Consider the following 16,089-nt stretch of genomic DNA (forward strand, 5'->3'; position numbering starts at 1 on the left):
AACTCTGCCAGAGAACACAGACCAATACAGTAAAACACTGATGAACAACTGACTCAACTAATTAGAGCCTTTGATTACTCTACCTTCTGTTTTTATGGTATTTCTTGAAAAGTGGTGCTTGGTAAGAATGCACACCAATATGAGGGCTTTACTCAAGCAGTTTTCACAGGGTGTCCCAGTTAATTCAGCTCCAACTCTGTTGCCTCCTACATCTATTGATACATAACAGGTCAAAGTGGAGCACTGAGACATGCATTACTGAAACTTAAAAGTATCAGTGTCGGAAAGATTTTACAACACACAACGGTCGAATCAAAAAAAAAGTTCTGTTAACCCTGAGGTAAGCAAAAAACTCAATTACCCAGCACTGTCACTCAAAGACTTCTTTGAATCACAATGGTCCTGTATCTGGTGCGGGTGAAGCTAGCTATTTCACTTCAGTAAAAGGTAAACTGATTTTCAGAAAACCAAATGAATACCCATCTATTGATAAGTGAAACAACAGATTATTTTCACAAGTTAACTTTGAAATTCAACATTAGGGTATAAAAATAATATACTTTCTTGCGCCCATGTAAGGGTTTTTAGTAAACTTTGAACTTTCTGTTTTGAGGAGTATCAACTTAAGACGGGTGACTTGTAAACTTAATTCCAATCTTAATAAACTGGATGCAATAGCTGTTTGTACTGCAAGTAATGACCAACCACTTCCTTCATACCTTGGTGCTTCCGTTTCCCGTGAGCAACAAGTGGAACAGGTCTGTAATGTAACTGCTAAGCATGTGCTGGTGGTCATTGGTCACTGTCATGTTTGTTAACAACCTCAGTCCGGCCAGCTGCACAGCGGAGTTCAGGGGGCCGGAGAAGACATCCTCAGAGACTTGACTGACGTACACCTGAAGGCGGGGAAAAAGTGAGCGTCTTAGGATCTCCAAAATTTTTCTATTGAACCGTAACTTTTCTGCACAGCAGAACAGGGTGATTGTTCAGGATGAGACTTGCTCCTTAGGAAAGATGGTATTTGTATCCAGCCCTCAAACTTGGGTGACTTTCTTTTTTTTTAAGCTGCCCTTGTTAATGGGAGGCACGGAGCATTTTACAGATATACCTCACTTCAGCCCTGAGACAACTCTAATGAGGCAGTGTTATTATGGCCATTTTACTGACAAGGACTTTAAACTCTTCCAGGAGCTTGGACCCCCTGCCCAATGTAACGAGCTGGTGGAGCAGTGTCCAACCCCAGAGACCATGCTCCCAACACCAGTGGGGGGCCTCCCAACCCAGTCTGCCTTTCTGTGTCTGGGCACACTTGGATGAGGAAGAAGACCTGTAGGGCCATTTTGTACCATGGTTAAGTACCTGAACAGTAGGATCTAGGGGTGATACCATGTTAGAAGTAAAGAATGGGGGAGACACAAAGTCAAATAGAACTTTTCTTTAGAGTTCTTTCCTTCAAAAGGAAGCAGAAGGCTTCCCTGGTGGCGCAATGGTTAAGAATCCGCCTGCCAATGCAAGGGACACGGGTTCAAGCCCTGGTCCAGGAAGATCCCACATGCTGCGGAGCAACTAAGCCTGTGCGCCACAACTACTGAGTCTGCGCTCTAGAGCCCACGCACCACAACTACTGAGCCCACGTGCCACAACTATCGAAGCCCGCGCACCTAGAGCCCGTGCTCCGCAACAAGAGAAGCCTCGACAATGAGAAGCCCGCGTACCGCAACGAAGTGTAGCCCCCACTCACAGCAACTAGAGAAAAGCCTGCGCACAGCAACTAAGACCCAACACAGCCAAAAATAAATAAATTAATTAATTAAAAAAAAAAAGCAGAGGCAAACTCTATTTGGCCCAAGGTTCTTATTTACCGAGGTATATGTATATGAACTACTCCTTCATAATATTGTAAACCGCCACTGGCAAAAGGTAATGCAATGCCAGTAGTACTCCTATTTCACACATGACAGATCTAAACTAAACCCAGGGTGATGGAAATTTTTCTGAAACTCTATTTTCTATGTTTGGCCATGATCTCTCCAGCTTGGAAAAATTATGTCTCACAAATAATTGGTATTCACCTAAGTCTGAACTCCACCAAACATTCTAATTGGTAAGAAAAATTCCCTAATATAAAATGCTAAGGAATTACCAACTGTCCCATAAGCCAGTATTAACTTTTAAAAATATCCAAATGTATTCATGTTACCTAATGGCAGTAAAGCAAAGAGAGATTACAATTTTAATCTGGTTTCAAGATCTAAATGATATTTACAAATCAATCTGGCTGTCCTGGGTCACCATTTCATTATACATCCATCCTTTTAAAAAATGGCATTTCCTTAGAATCATTATAAATCATGTATTTTCACAGGATGCTCATGTCTTTCAAAGCATTTCCTAAAATGTGCTGAGCATTTACATCCTTATTAGCTCTGAATCTTTTCTCTATTTCAGTTCTAGCAACAAGATTACCAAATGGGCCAGCTCAGTTATTCCTGGAGCCGTGCCCACCTCACCTTGTTCCTTTCTCTTGTGATTCCCTCCTTCCCCAACTCTGCCCGTAGAAAGCTTAGACAGTCTTAAGAGCCATCTTGGGCTCTACCTTTTACAGAAACTTCTGAATGAAATCTCTCCTTTCTGTGTATTCAATGATATTTTACTTGTATTTTTCCTTAAAGTATTTCATCATGTTCTGCCTTGAATTACAACTATTTGTGGACTTGCCTCATCCCTCCTTCTAGCTTTCTTAAAACAAGAGCTAATCATGTTCATTTCTAAACTCTGTTAACACAGAGCAGGAGCTCAATAAATGTTGAATTCACATAATTTCCTCATTTATTGTGTCTTCCTGCTGATATTATCTGACTTTGGCCTGGTTCCTTTACCACACTTGGATTAAACTGAACCCCCAATTCAGAAGTCCACTGCACTTCTTATTGGCTGGTTCAGGTCCCTCCTTCCTCTGACTTAGTCTCCATAAAAATGAGCAGAGGGCCTGAACAGACATGTTTCCAAAGACATACAAATGGTCAATAGGTTCACGAAAAGATGTTCAACGTCACTAATCATCAGGGAAATGCAAATCAAAACCACCGTGAGATATCACCTCACACCTAGTAGAGTGGTTATCAAAAAGACAAGAAGGAACAAGTGCTGGCAAGGATGTGGAGAAAAAGGAACCCTTGTGTACTGTTGGTGGTTGGTGCAGCCACTATGGAAACCAGTATGGATATTCTTCAAAAAATTAAAAATAGAACTACCATATGATCCAGTAATCCCACTTCTGGGTATATATCCAAAGAAAACAAAATCACTATCTCAAAGTAACATCTGCACCCCCATGTTCACTGCAGTGTTAGTCACAATAGCCAAGACATAGAAATAACCTAAGTGTCAATCAATGGACAAATGGATAAAGGAAATGTGTGTATATACAATGGAATACTATTCACTATAAAAAAGGAAATCCTGCTATTTGTGAAAAATGGACGGACCTTGAGGGCATTACGTTAAGTGAAATAAGTCTGACAGAGAAGACAAACAATGAATGATCTTATTTACATGTGGGATCTGAAAAAGCCAAACTCACAGAAACAGAGAGGAGAATGTTCAGGTGAAGGAAATGGGGAGATGTGATCAAAGCAGACAAACCAAGTTATCAGGTGAATAAGTTGTGGAGTCAAATGTACAGCAAGGTGACTACAGTTAACAATACTATATTGTATACTTGCACGTTGCTAAGAGAGTAGATCTCAAATGTTCTCACCACACACACACATGCACGCACAGGTAATTATGAGGTGACGGAGGTGTTTGCCAATGCTATACAGTAGCAGTCATCATTTTGCAATATATATGTGTATCAAATCATCATGTCGTATACCTTAAACCTATACAATATTTATGTCAATTATATCTCAATAAAGCTGGAAAAAAATAAAAATAATTCTTGGCTATAAAGTTATAAAGTATGGCCTACTAAAATTTCATTACTTACCTTTTTGTTATTTTTCTCTTTCATTTACAGAAATCCTTACCTTTTGTGATTTCAGATAACTCACCTTTATCTTTATTTGATTTTCAACATTCACACTCAGGTTATTCAGTGCATTTAAAGCTTTCTCTTTAATACTCTGGTTGGGATTGTTGATTTTGCTTCCAATGATTGGAATACCACCCAATTCACGAATCGTGACCTAAGAAGGAAAAACAGGACCATGACTTCAAAATGCACCCCACTTCATTATATTCTTTGCATCTACAAATACAAATAAAAACTAATGACTCTTTGGAAATACTGTTCCCATATACAACCTCTAATTCCTATTTTTTTAAAAAGTTTACTACCCATAATTTTATAGGTAAAGAAACCAATTGAAAATAAATTATTAATATATGTAATATTTAAACTATAGCATGGTGATATACAATGAAGATTTATATCTACTACAAGAGCTACTATAATGATCTCAAAGCAATTTACAAACAAAATTATTTTACTTTGAAATAAGTTATATCTCTATTACAGGCCAATTTGGAAATGCATTAAGATTTAGAACACTACAGTATTGTTTTGCTAAAATGAATACTTTGGAACACTAATCCCTCAAGATTTTAGTAGATGCTCCATTAAAAAAAAGGGAGCTTTCATGGATAAGTAACTTTGAGAAACTCTGGGTATAACAAGACTAAACACGTCTCTTTATTTTGATGCAATCCTATGTTCGTGTGCATTGGAGTCTCCGAGAGGGGAGTATTGAATATAGTACTTCTATAAACTTTATCCGTAAAGAAGATCATTTTTCAGTTGGGGGAGAGGAAGAAAACTTATTAACATCTTGAAGTATTAAAGTTCCACACAGTTTGGAAATGGTGCCCAAATTTTCAGAGGAAAAATAATCTGGAGATTTCTCACAATCAACTGCAACACTAAATACTATGTGCCTTTGTCCCAACGTTGAAAGAGACATAAACTTTCATTCCTCACAAGAAAAATAGCTGAAAAAGACTCCTGTCAGGCCAAAACATGCCATTCTATCAGAAAAAGAGATAAAGAAGTTTTCCCTCTACAATTCCAGGTTCTTTCAAAGAATGTGTGGTTACTAGAAAACAGCCCTTTAAAAAAAAAAAACAAAAAAAACTGTACTGTTAAAGCAGATGAAGGCATTATAATTGATGACGAGGGACACCAACTCCCATTACTGAAGAAAGTACTTGTTCACCAGTGGCTTCTGACCCCCTCACTCTGACTACAGTTTGTTTCAGAGGAATATAAAACTATGGCATCGGAAATAACCCCAATACAGGCATGCTAATAAGCTAGTCACCATCTGTTGTTTCCATCTGCCTGGCACCCCTCTTTCTATTGGGGCAGACACAACACCTCCTCTATCCTATATAGTCCCTGGTGGGACTGCTGGTCAATTGTGTTCACACCCATCCCTGTTGTTTTTGGCTGCAGGATGCACATGTGAGCCAGGCCTTGGTAATCATGGTCCAGGGTGCTTTGGCCCAACAATCAGTCCAAAGGGTTGGCACTTATCCTAGCAGAGCAACTCCACCTTTCAGATCATAAGCTACAATGATGAAGCCTTGAGAGGCCAGTGGCTTTCTTTCCATCCCTGTGAAGAAAACCTCTTTGTGGCCAGAGAGACAGAGATCAAAACACAAAAAGAAGCAGGGGTAAGCAGCCAAAAGACAGAGAAAGAGAAGGTCTGATAATTTTTTCTGTAACCCTGAACTATATTCACACTTGTGCCTGAAACCAATGATACCCTTGGATGTCCAAGTTAACTAAGCTCAATACTTTCCCTTTTTGGTTTGAAATAATTTAAGTTGGGTTCTGTCATTTACAACTGAAATGTGAGTAACAGACAAATATTCCTTGTATCTCCCTATAAATCGCTAGAGCTTTAGAGTAAACCTTGACATGATGGATAAATACGGACTAAAATGAAGTATAAATTCAAAACTGTGCATGCATGACAATGTTAAGAAAGGGCATTAGCTGAAAATAATGACAAAAACTGTTTTACTTTTCTCCATGGGTAGTGGGGGGAGGAAGCAGAGGCCATTTACATTGGTCCGTGGTTGTCAGCGTGTGGTCTAGGGAGCACCTGCATCAGAACCATCCTCATAAGCCCTGTGTACAATGTAAAACATGTACTTAAATGTCAGATGCTTTTGTTGCTCTACTGCAGCACTGCTGAACTTTAAATAATTAAAAAGGCCACGCAATGCTAAGTGTTGATTAGATACACTTATTACAAATGTGATGCCAGTGACCAACTTCATAAGGATCTTGATCTAGAATCCTATTGCTACTCGTATTACTATTAGGCTGTGCTTTTCAGAAGTAAACAAACGTTATTCTGTAGGTATCCATAGCCATACTATATAGATGAAAAAATCGAGGCTCTGAGAGGTTAAGTAACTTATCACGGTCACAATTGGTGCTGGTGTGTGAGAATAGGAGGAACGTGTTTGCAGAGACTAGGGTACTCACTTGGTTGACTGAAAAGGCTGCATTGTTACCCAGAGTGACCAAAGCTCTTTCGATAATGACAGGATCCTCAGTAGACTCAAGCAGGTAAAGGAGTTTCTGAAGTTGTTCAGCATTTAGGATATCATCATATGAGCCATTGGTTAAGTCTTCTGCATAAGAATAAAGTTATTAAAGTTCATTTAAAATCAATATGAGACAAATTTTTTTTACGAACAATACTGAATGCATATTCTGATGCCAGGCACAGTTTTAAGCACTTCAAATGCCATATTTCATTTAATCTTCAAGTGACCCTTGGCAGAGGATACTATTATAATTCTCAATTTATTATAATTCTCAGACAGAATACTGAGGCTTATAAACGTTAAGAAATTAGCCAATGGTTACTTTTCTCTTTTAGTAAGGCACTGCATGCCAACAGCATTTCTCTTTTAGTAAGGCACTGCATGCCAACAGCATTTCTCTTTTAGTAAGGCACTGCATGCCAACAGCATTTTCTGTTTCTTCTTTGTAAAAATCAAGTACACCCATCCAGTGGAGCACTTCCCTACAGACATAGATTATTAAGAAACAGAATTTGCATTAGGGAGAACTGTTCTGATCACAGTTTTAAGAGTGCCTCAGGCTGGAGCAAAAGCTATGGGAGTGGCCCAGTCATGCTGCTCGTGGGGCGCTTTTGTTTGGTTTATATGAGCAAGGCATGATGACCGAGACGCAAGAACAGCAGTCCACCTGGGGGTGATGATAAAAGCTGTTCTTCTGAGGAATAGGTCAAGTAGTCAAATGCTGGATCTGCTCAGGAACATTTAAAATTTATAGCTCTAACCTTTTTTAAAAACTCCTCTTTATAGAAATCACCACAGGAAAAACAGAAACCATTTGTATAATGCTATAATTGTGTTATAAACATAGAACATGATTCTCTCCAAATTAAACTATGAGAATAGGTCAGACAGTGCAAGTGTCCACAGTACATTGCCCAGGGTGGGGCTGAGGGGGCAGTTTATAACAAGAGGTGCTGTATGATGTCACAGCTGTGCTTTTTGTTTTTAAAAATGTCTCTCAAATTATTAAAAGTTATCTTTGGATGCTGGGATTATGAATGACTTATTTTCTACCCCTGTGCTCATGAGTACTTTCTGATTTTTTTACAGTAAACATGTATCACTTTATTAAAATAATTGAGTATATTGCTTAAAGAGGAAACACAGACAAATATGAGGTAAACAGACAAGTTTAGATTATGGGAGCCAATAAGTGATATGATGTCCTGAAGAAGCCAAACAAGAAATCAATTATTAGGAAAATCTAAAAGCCAAAAAGCCAGCAGATTCTCACTCCCATGTCTTATAATCAGAACCTCTGTACCATGCTTTTACACCTGAATCCACTACCTGCCTCATTAGCACCTTATAAAAGAATTTCACCCAAAGAATACTTGAAAAGGTAAGTGAAACAATGACAAAAACACAGATTTTTAAAATGGAAAGATTTTTGGGGGGTTCATCCAAACCTCTTATTTTACACACAAAGAAACTGAGACCAGGATCATTTAAGGATTTGCCTAATGTCACAAAGGAGTTAGTAGCAGAGACCAGAGAAATGAAAATACAAAGCTGCAGACAACCACTTAACCTCTTTTGGGTCTCAGTCTTCTCACATGTAAAATAAGGTTGGTCAAACACTATAACTGGTTCCAAAAGTTCCTGTACAGCTCTGAAGTTGTGTAATTTTATACATATACACATGACAGAAATAGGATAAATTTAACTCATTCATACTTCCAAAACATTTCAAAATCCTATAACTTCCTTATACATTTTCCCACAAAGTCATTAAAAAGTTTCATAGATACATAAATTATTTATAAATAGCCAAATAAAAATTTACAGGGAAAAGTGTTAAATCATAGATTTTTCACTTGAAGGAAGGAAGTGCAATGTGGTTAAAAGTAAAAGTAAGCCAAGGTTAAGTCTGGTTCAAATTCCAGCTAAGCTATTTACCAGCTGAGAGACTTAACCTCTCCAAGACTCAGTTTCTTCATCTATTACATGGGAGTTAATAATGCCTACCTTAAAGCATTTTTATGTCTTTGGATATATACCCAAGAGTGGAATTGCTGGATCATGTGGTAGTCCCATTTTAGTTTTATGAGGAATGTCCATACTGTTTTCCACAGTGGCTGCACCAATTTACATTCCCACCAACAGTGTATAATGATTCCCTTTCCTCCACATCCTTACCAATACTTGTTATTTGTGGTCTTTTTGATGACAGCATTCTGACAGGTGTGAGGTGATATCTCACTGTGGCTTTGATTGGCATTTCTCTGATCATTAGCAATGCTGAGCATCTTTTCATGTCCCTGTTGCCCATCTACATGTCTTCTTAGGAAAAATATCTGTTCAGGTCTTCTGCCCATTTTCTAACCAGGTTCTTTTTTTGGTATTGAGTTGTATAAGGTGTTTATATATTTTGGATATTAAGTAACCCCTTGTTGGTTGCATCATTTGCAAATATTTTCACCCATTCAGTAAGTTGTGTTTTTGTTTTGCAAATGGATTCCTCTGTTGTACAAAAGCTTTTCAGTTTAATTAGGTCCTATTTGCTTATTTTTACTTTTGTTTCCTTTGCCTTAGGAGACAGGTTCAAAAAAATATTGCTACGATTTATGTCAAAGAGTGTTCTGCCTATGTTTTCTTCCAGTAGTTTTATACTTTCCAGTCTTACATGTAGGTCTTTGTTCCATTTTGAGTTTATTTTTGCATATGATATGAGAAAATGTTCTAATTTCATGCTTTTAAATGTAGCTGTCCAGTTTTCTAAGCACCACTGATTAAAAAGACTAGCTTTTCCCCATTGTATATTCTTGCCTCCTTTGTTGTACATTAATTGACCATAAGTTCTTGCTTTATTTCTGAACTATCTATTCTGTTCCATTGATCTATGTGTCTGTTTCTGTGCCAGTACCATACTGTTTTGATAAATGTAGCTTTGCAGTATAGTCTGAAGTCCAGGAGCCTGATTCCTCCAGCTTTATTCTTCTTTCTCAAGATTGTTTTGGCTATTCGGGGTGTTTTGTGTTTCCATAAATATTTTTAAATTATTTGTTCTAGTTTTTGAAAAAATGCCATTGGTATTTTGATAGGGATTGCATTGAATCTGTAGATTGCCTTGGAGAATATGGTCATTTTAACAATATGGATTCTTCCAGTCAATGCACAACATGTATATCTTTCCATCTATTTGCATCATCTTCAATTTCTTTCATCAGTGTCTTAAAGTTTTCTAGGTATAGGTCTTCTAACTCCTTACACAGATTTATACTTAGGTATTTTATGCTTTTTGATGTGATGGAAAATGGGATTGTTTCCTTAATTTCTCTTTACAATAGTTCGTTGTTAGTGTATAGATATGCAACCGATTTCTGTATAGTAATTTTGCATCTTGCAACTTTTCCAAATTCATTGATGAGCTTTTTGATGGTGTCTTTGAGATTTTCTATGTATAGTATCATGTCATTTGCAAACAGTGACAGTCCTACTTTTTCCTTTCAAATTTGGATTCCTTTTATTTCTTTTTCTTGTCTGATTGCTGTGGTAGGACGTCCAATAAATACTATGTTGAATAAAAGTGGCAAGAGTGGGCATCCTTATCTTGTTCCTGATCTTAGAGGAAAATGCTTTTTACCACTGAATATCATGTTAGCTATGGGCTTCTCATATACGGCCTTTATTATGTTGAGGTATGTCCCATCTATACCAACTTGGTTGAGGGTTTTGTTAAAAAAAAAAAAGGATGCTGAATTTGTCAAAACATTTTTGCATCAGTTGAGATGATCATATGATTTTTATTCTACAGTTCATTAATGTGGTGTATCACATTGATTCATTTGCCAACACTGAACCATTCTTGCATCCTTGGAATTAATCCCAATTGATCATGGTGTATGATCTTTTTATTGTACTGTTAAATTCAGTTTGCTAATATTTTGTTGAGGACTTTTGTATCTATGTTCAATGATATTGGCCTGCAATTTTCTTTTCTGTGTGATATCTTTGTCTTGTTTTGGCATCAGGGTGATGCTGGCCTCATAGAATGAGTTCAGAAGCATTCCTTCCTCTGCAACTTTTTGGAATAGTTTGAGAAGGACACGTGCTAACACTTCTCTAAATGTTTGGTAGAATTTACCCGTGAAGACATCTGGTCCTGGACTTTTGTTTGTTGGGAGTTTTAAAAACTATTCAATTTCATTACTGGTAATTGGTCTGTTCATGTTTCCTATTTCTTACTGGTTCAGTTTGGGAGATTGTACATTTCTAGGAATTTGTCCATTTCTTCTAGGTTTTCCATTTTATTGGCATATATTTGTTCATAGTAGTATTTTATAATCCTTTCTATTTCTGTGGTGTTGGTCCTAACCTCTTTTTCATTTCTGATTTTATTGATTTGGGCCCTCTCTTTTTGTTTTTATGAGTCTGGCTAAAGGTTTATCAATTTTATCTTACCAAAGAGCTAGCTCTCAGTTTCACTGATATTTTCTATTTTTTTTTATGAGTCTATTTCATTTATTTCTGCTCTGATCTTTATAATTTCTTTCCTTCTGCTAAGTTTGGGTTTTGTTTGGTCTTCTTTTTCTAGTTCCTTTAAGTGTAAGGTTAGGTTATTTGAGAATTTTCTTGTTTCCTGAGGCTGGCCTGTATCGCATAAAATGCCCTCTTAAAACTGCTTTTCCTGGGATTCCCTGGTGGCGCAGTGGTTGAGAGTCTGCCTGCTGATGCAGGGGACATGGGTTCGTGCCCCGGTCTGGGAAGATCCCACATGCTGCAGAGCGGCTAGGCCCGTGAGCCATGGCCACTGAGCCTGCGCGTCCGGAGCCTGTGCGCCACAATGGGAGAGGCCACAACAGTGAGAGGCCCGCGTACCACAAAAAATAAATAAATAAATAAAACAAAAAAAAAAACTGCTTTTCCTGCATCCCATAGATTCTGGATCTTTGTGTTTCTGTTTTCATTTGTCTCCAGTATTTTTTACTTTCTTCTTTGATTTCTTCAGTGATCTATTGGTTGTTCAACAGCATATGTTTTAGCCTCCAAGTATTTGTTTTTTGCAGTTTTTTCCTTGTAGTTAATTTCTAGTCTCATACTATTCTGGTTGGAAAAGATGGTTGATATAATTTCAATTTTCTTAAGTTTACTGAGACTTTTTTTGTGGCCTAGCATGTGATCTACCCTGAAAAATGGTCCATGTGCACTTGAAAAGAATGTGTATTCTGCTGCTTTTGGATGGAATGTTTTATATATATCTAATAGTTCTTTCTGGTATAATGTGTCATTTAAAGCCACTGTTTCCTTATTCATTCTCTGTCTGTATGATCTGTCCACTGATGTAAGTGGTGTGTTAAAGTCCCAAACTATTATTATGTTACTATCGATTTCCCCCTTTATGTCTCTTAATATCTGCTATGTACTTACGTGCTCCTATGATGGGTGCACATATGTTTAAAATTGTTACATCTTCTTCTTGATTCTACTATAGATTTCTGGCTTGTAGTTACCATGACTCATATATAGCAATACATATATATATATACATACACACACACACACATATGTATATATGTGATTGTTTTAAGTTGCTGATCTCTTCATTTCAAACACATTTTAACAACCCTGCATTTTTACTCCCCCCATGCCCATGACTACTGTTTTTGACATCATATTTTACATCTTTTTGTTTTGTGTATCTCTTTACTTATTGTGGATATAGACGATTTCACTACTTTTGTCTTTTACCCTTCCTACTAGCTTGGCATGCCGTTGATTTACTACGTTTACTGTATATTTACCTTTACTAATAACATTTTTCCTTTTGTAATTTTCACGTTTCTAGTTGTGCCTTTTTCCTTTCCACTTAAAGTCATTTTAACAATTCTTGTAGAGGTGATGGGAGACAAGATGGCGGAGTAGAAGGACTTGAGCTCACCTTCTCTTACAAAAACACCAAAAACACAACTAACTGCCGAATAACCATGTTTTTTGTTCAAGTCAACAAAAAAAAGACTTGAACCTACCAAAAAAGATATTCTGCACCGAAAAACAAAGAAGAAGCCACAACAAGACAGTAGGAGGAGCGCTTCTGTTATATAATCAAATTCCATACCTGCCAAGTGGGTGACCCACAAACTGAAAAATAATTATATCACAGAGGTTCTCCCACAGGAACTAAGAGTTCTGAGCCCCACATGAGGCTCCCCAGCCTGAGGGTCTGGAATTGGGAGAAGGAGACTTCAGAGCATTTGGCTTTGAGGGTCAGTGAGGCTTGAGTGCGGGACTCCACAGGACTGGGGGAAACAGAGACTCCACTCTTAGAGGGTGCACACAAGGTTTCATGTGCACTGGGACCCAGGGTAAAGCAGTGAGTCCACAGAAGCCTGGACCAGACCCACCTGCGGATCTCAGAGGGACTCCTGGGGAGGTGGGGGTTGGCTGTGGCCCAATACAGGGGCAACATCACTGGTGGCGGAGGCCCCTAGGAAATACTCCTCAGTGTGAGCTCTCCTGGAGGTCACCATTTTGGCACCGAGACCTGGCCCCATCCAACAGCCTGCAGACTCCAGTGCTGGGATGCCTCAGGCCAAACAACCAACAGGGTGGGAACACAGCCCGACCCATCAGCAGACAGGCTGCCTAAAGTTGTCTTGAGCCCAGAGCCACTTCTAGACATGCCACTTGACATGGCACTGTCCACCAGAAAGACGAGACCCAGCTCCACTCACCAGTGGGCAGACACGAGTCCCTCCCACAAGGAAGCCTGCACAAGCTCCCGGACCAACCTCACCCACCAGAGGGCAGACATCAAAAGCAAGAAGAACTACAATCCTGCAGCCTGCAGAACAGAGCCCACAAACTCAGAAAGTTAGAAAAAAAATGAGACGGCAGAGAAATATGTTCCAGACGATGGAACAAGATAAAACCCCAGAAGAACAAATAATTGAAGTGGATATAGGCAAACTGCCTGAAAAATAATTCAGAACAATGATAGTAAAGATGATCCAAGATCTCAGAAAAACAATGGAGGCACAGACTGAGAAGATACAAGAAATGTTAAACAAAGAGTTAGAAGATTAAAAGAACAGAGATGGGGCTTCCCTGGTGGCGCAGTGGTTGAGAATCCACCTGCTGATGGAGGGGACACGGGTTTGTGCCCTGATCCGGGAAGATCCCACATGCCGCGGAGCGGCTGGGCCCGTAAGCCATGGCCGCTGAAGCTGTGCGTCCGGAGCCTGTGCTCCACAACGGGAGAGGCCACAACAGTGAGAGGCCCACGTACCGCAAAAAAAAAAAAAGAAAAGAACAGAGATGAACAATACAATAACTGAAATGAAAAATACACTAGAAGGAATCAGTAGCAGAATAAATGGCGCAAAAGAATGAATAAGTGAGCTGGAAGACAGATTGGTGGAAATCACTGCTGCAGAACAGGACAAAGAAAAAACAAAAGAAACGAGGACAGTCTAAGAGACTTCTGGAACAACATTAAAGGCACCAACATTCACGTTATAGGGGTCCCAGAAAGAGAAGAGAGAAAGGACCTGAGAAAATATTTGAAGAGATAGTAACTGAAAATTTCCCTAACATGGGAACGGAAACACTCAAGTCCAGGAAGCGCAAAGAGTCCCATACAGGATAAACCCAAGGAGGAACAGGCTGAGACACATATTAAACAAACTGACAAAAATTAAAGACAAAGAGAAAACATGAAGAGCAGTAAGAGAAAAGCAACAAATAACATACAAGGGAATCCCCATAAGGTTATCAGCTGATTTTTCGGCAGAAACTCTGCAGGCCAGAAGGAAGTGGTACAATGTATTTAAAATGATGAAAGGAAAAACCTACATCCAAGAATACTCTACCCAGCAAGGCTTTCGTTTGGATTTGACAGAGAAATCAAAAAGCTTTACAGACAAGCAAAAGTTAAGGGAATTCAGCATCACCAAACCAGCGTTACAACAGATGCTAAAGGAACTTCTCTAGGCAAAAAAGAAAACTGAAAAGGAGAAGTTACAACAGACACCGCAGAAATACAAAGCATCCTAAGAGACTACTACAAGCAACTCTATGCCAATAAAATGGACAATCTGGAAGAAATGGACAAATTCTTAGAAAGTTATAACCTTCCAAGACTGAACCAGGAAGAAATAGAAAATATGAACAAACCAATCACAAGTAATGAAATTGAAACTGTGATTTAAAACCTTCCAACAAACAAAAGTCCAGGACCAGATGGCTTCACAGGTGAATTCTATCAAACATTCAGAGAAGACCTAACACCCATCCTTCTCAAACTCTTCCAAAAAAATCGCAGAAGAAGGAACACTCCCAAACTCATTCTATGAGGCCACCATCACCCTGATACCAAAACCAGACAAAGATACTACAAAAAAAAGAAAATTACAGACCAATGTAACTGGTGAATATAGGTGCAAAAGTCCTCAACAAAATACTAGCAAACAGAATCCAACAACACATTAAAACAATAATACACCACGATCAAGTGGGATTTATCCCAGCGATGCAAGGATTCTTCAATATATGCAAATCAATCAATGTGATACACCATATTAACTAATTGAAGAATAAAAACCATATGATCATCTCAATAGATGCAGAAAAAGCTTTTGACAAAATTCAACACCCATTTATGATAAAAACTCTCCAGAAAGTGGGCATAGAGGGAACTTACCTCAACATAATAAAGGCCATATACAACAAACCCACAGCAAACATCATTCTCAATGGTGAAAAACTGAAAGCATTTCCTCGAAGATCAGGAACAAGACAAGGATGTCCACTCTCACCACTATTATTCAACATAGTTTTGGAAGTTTTGGCCACAGCAATCAGCGAAGACAAAAAAAATAAAAGGAATACAAATGGGAAAAGAAGAAGTAAAACTGTCACTGTTTGCAGATGACATGATACTATACATAGAGAATCCTAAAAATGCCACCAGAAAACTACTAGAGCTAATCAATGAATCTGGTAAAGTTGCAGGATACAAAATTAATGCACAGAAATCCCTTGCATTCCTATACACTAATGATGAAAAATCTGAAAGAGAAATTATGGAAACACTCCCATTCACCACAGCAACAAAAAGAATAAAACACCTAGGAATAAACCTACCTAGGGAGACAAAAGACCTGTATGCAGAAAACTATAAGACACTGATGAAAGAAATTAAAGATGTTATCAACAGATGGAGAGATATACCATGTCCTTGAATTGGAAGAATCAATATTGTGAAAATGACTCTACTACCCAAAGCAATCTACAGATTCAATGCAATCCCTATCAAATTACCAATGGCATTTTTTATGGAACTAGAAAAAATCATCTTAAAATCTGTATGGAGACACAAAAGACCCCAAATAGCCAAAGCAGTCTTGAAGGAAAAAAACGGAGCTGGAGGAATCAGACTCCCTGACTTCATCGTATACTACAAAGCTACAGTAATCAAGACAATATGGTACTGGCACAAAAACAGATACATAGATCAATGGAACAAGATAGAAAGCCCAGAGATAA

At 38.4% G+C, this 16,089-nt stretch overlaps 1 protein-coding gene across 1 annotated transcript in view; it reads right to left on the reverse strand.

The window, feature by feature from the left end:
* Positions 1 to 16,089, reverse strand: part of ARMC10 (armadillo repeat containing 10) — a 37,449-nt gene that overhangs the window by 14,477 nt on the left and 6,883 nt on the right. Inside the window, exons 2-4 of the mRNA XM_082846928.1 lie at positions 6,500 to 6,648; positions 4,056 to 4,190; positions 720 to 896 (exon numbers count right to left, since the gene is read on the reverse strand). Of these exons, the coding sequence (XP_082703054.1) occupies positions 720 to 896; positions 4,056 to 4,190; positions 6,500 to 6,648 (461 nt within the window). The remainder of the gene's footprint in view (positions 1 to 719; positions 897 to 4,055; positions 4,191 to 6,499; positions 6,649 to 16,089) is intronic.

The sequence above is a fragment of the Leucopleurus acutus genome (genome assembly GCF_964270905.1).
Source record: "Leucopleurus acutus genome assembly, chromosome: 9".
NCBI lineage: Eukaryota > Metazoa > Chordata > Mammalia > Artiodactyla > Delphinidae > Leucopleurus > Leucopleurus acutus.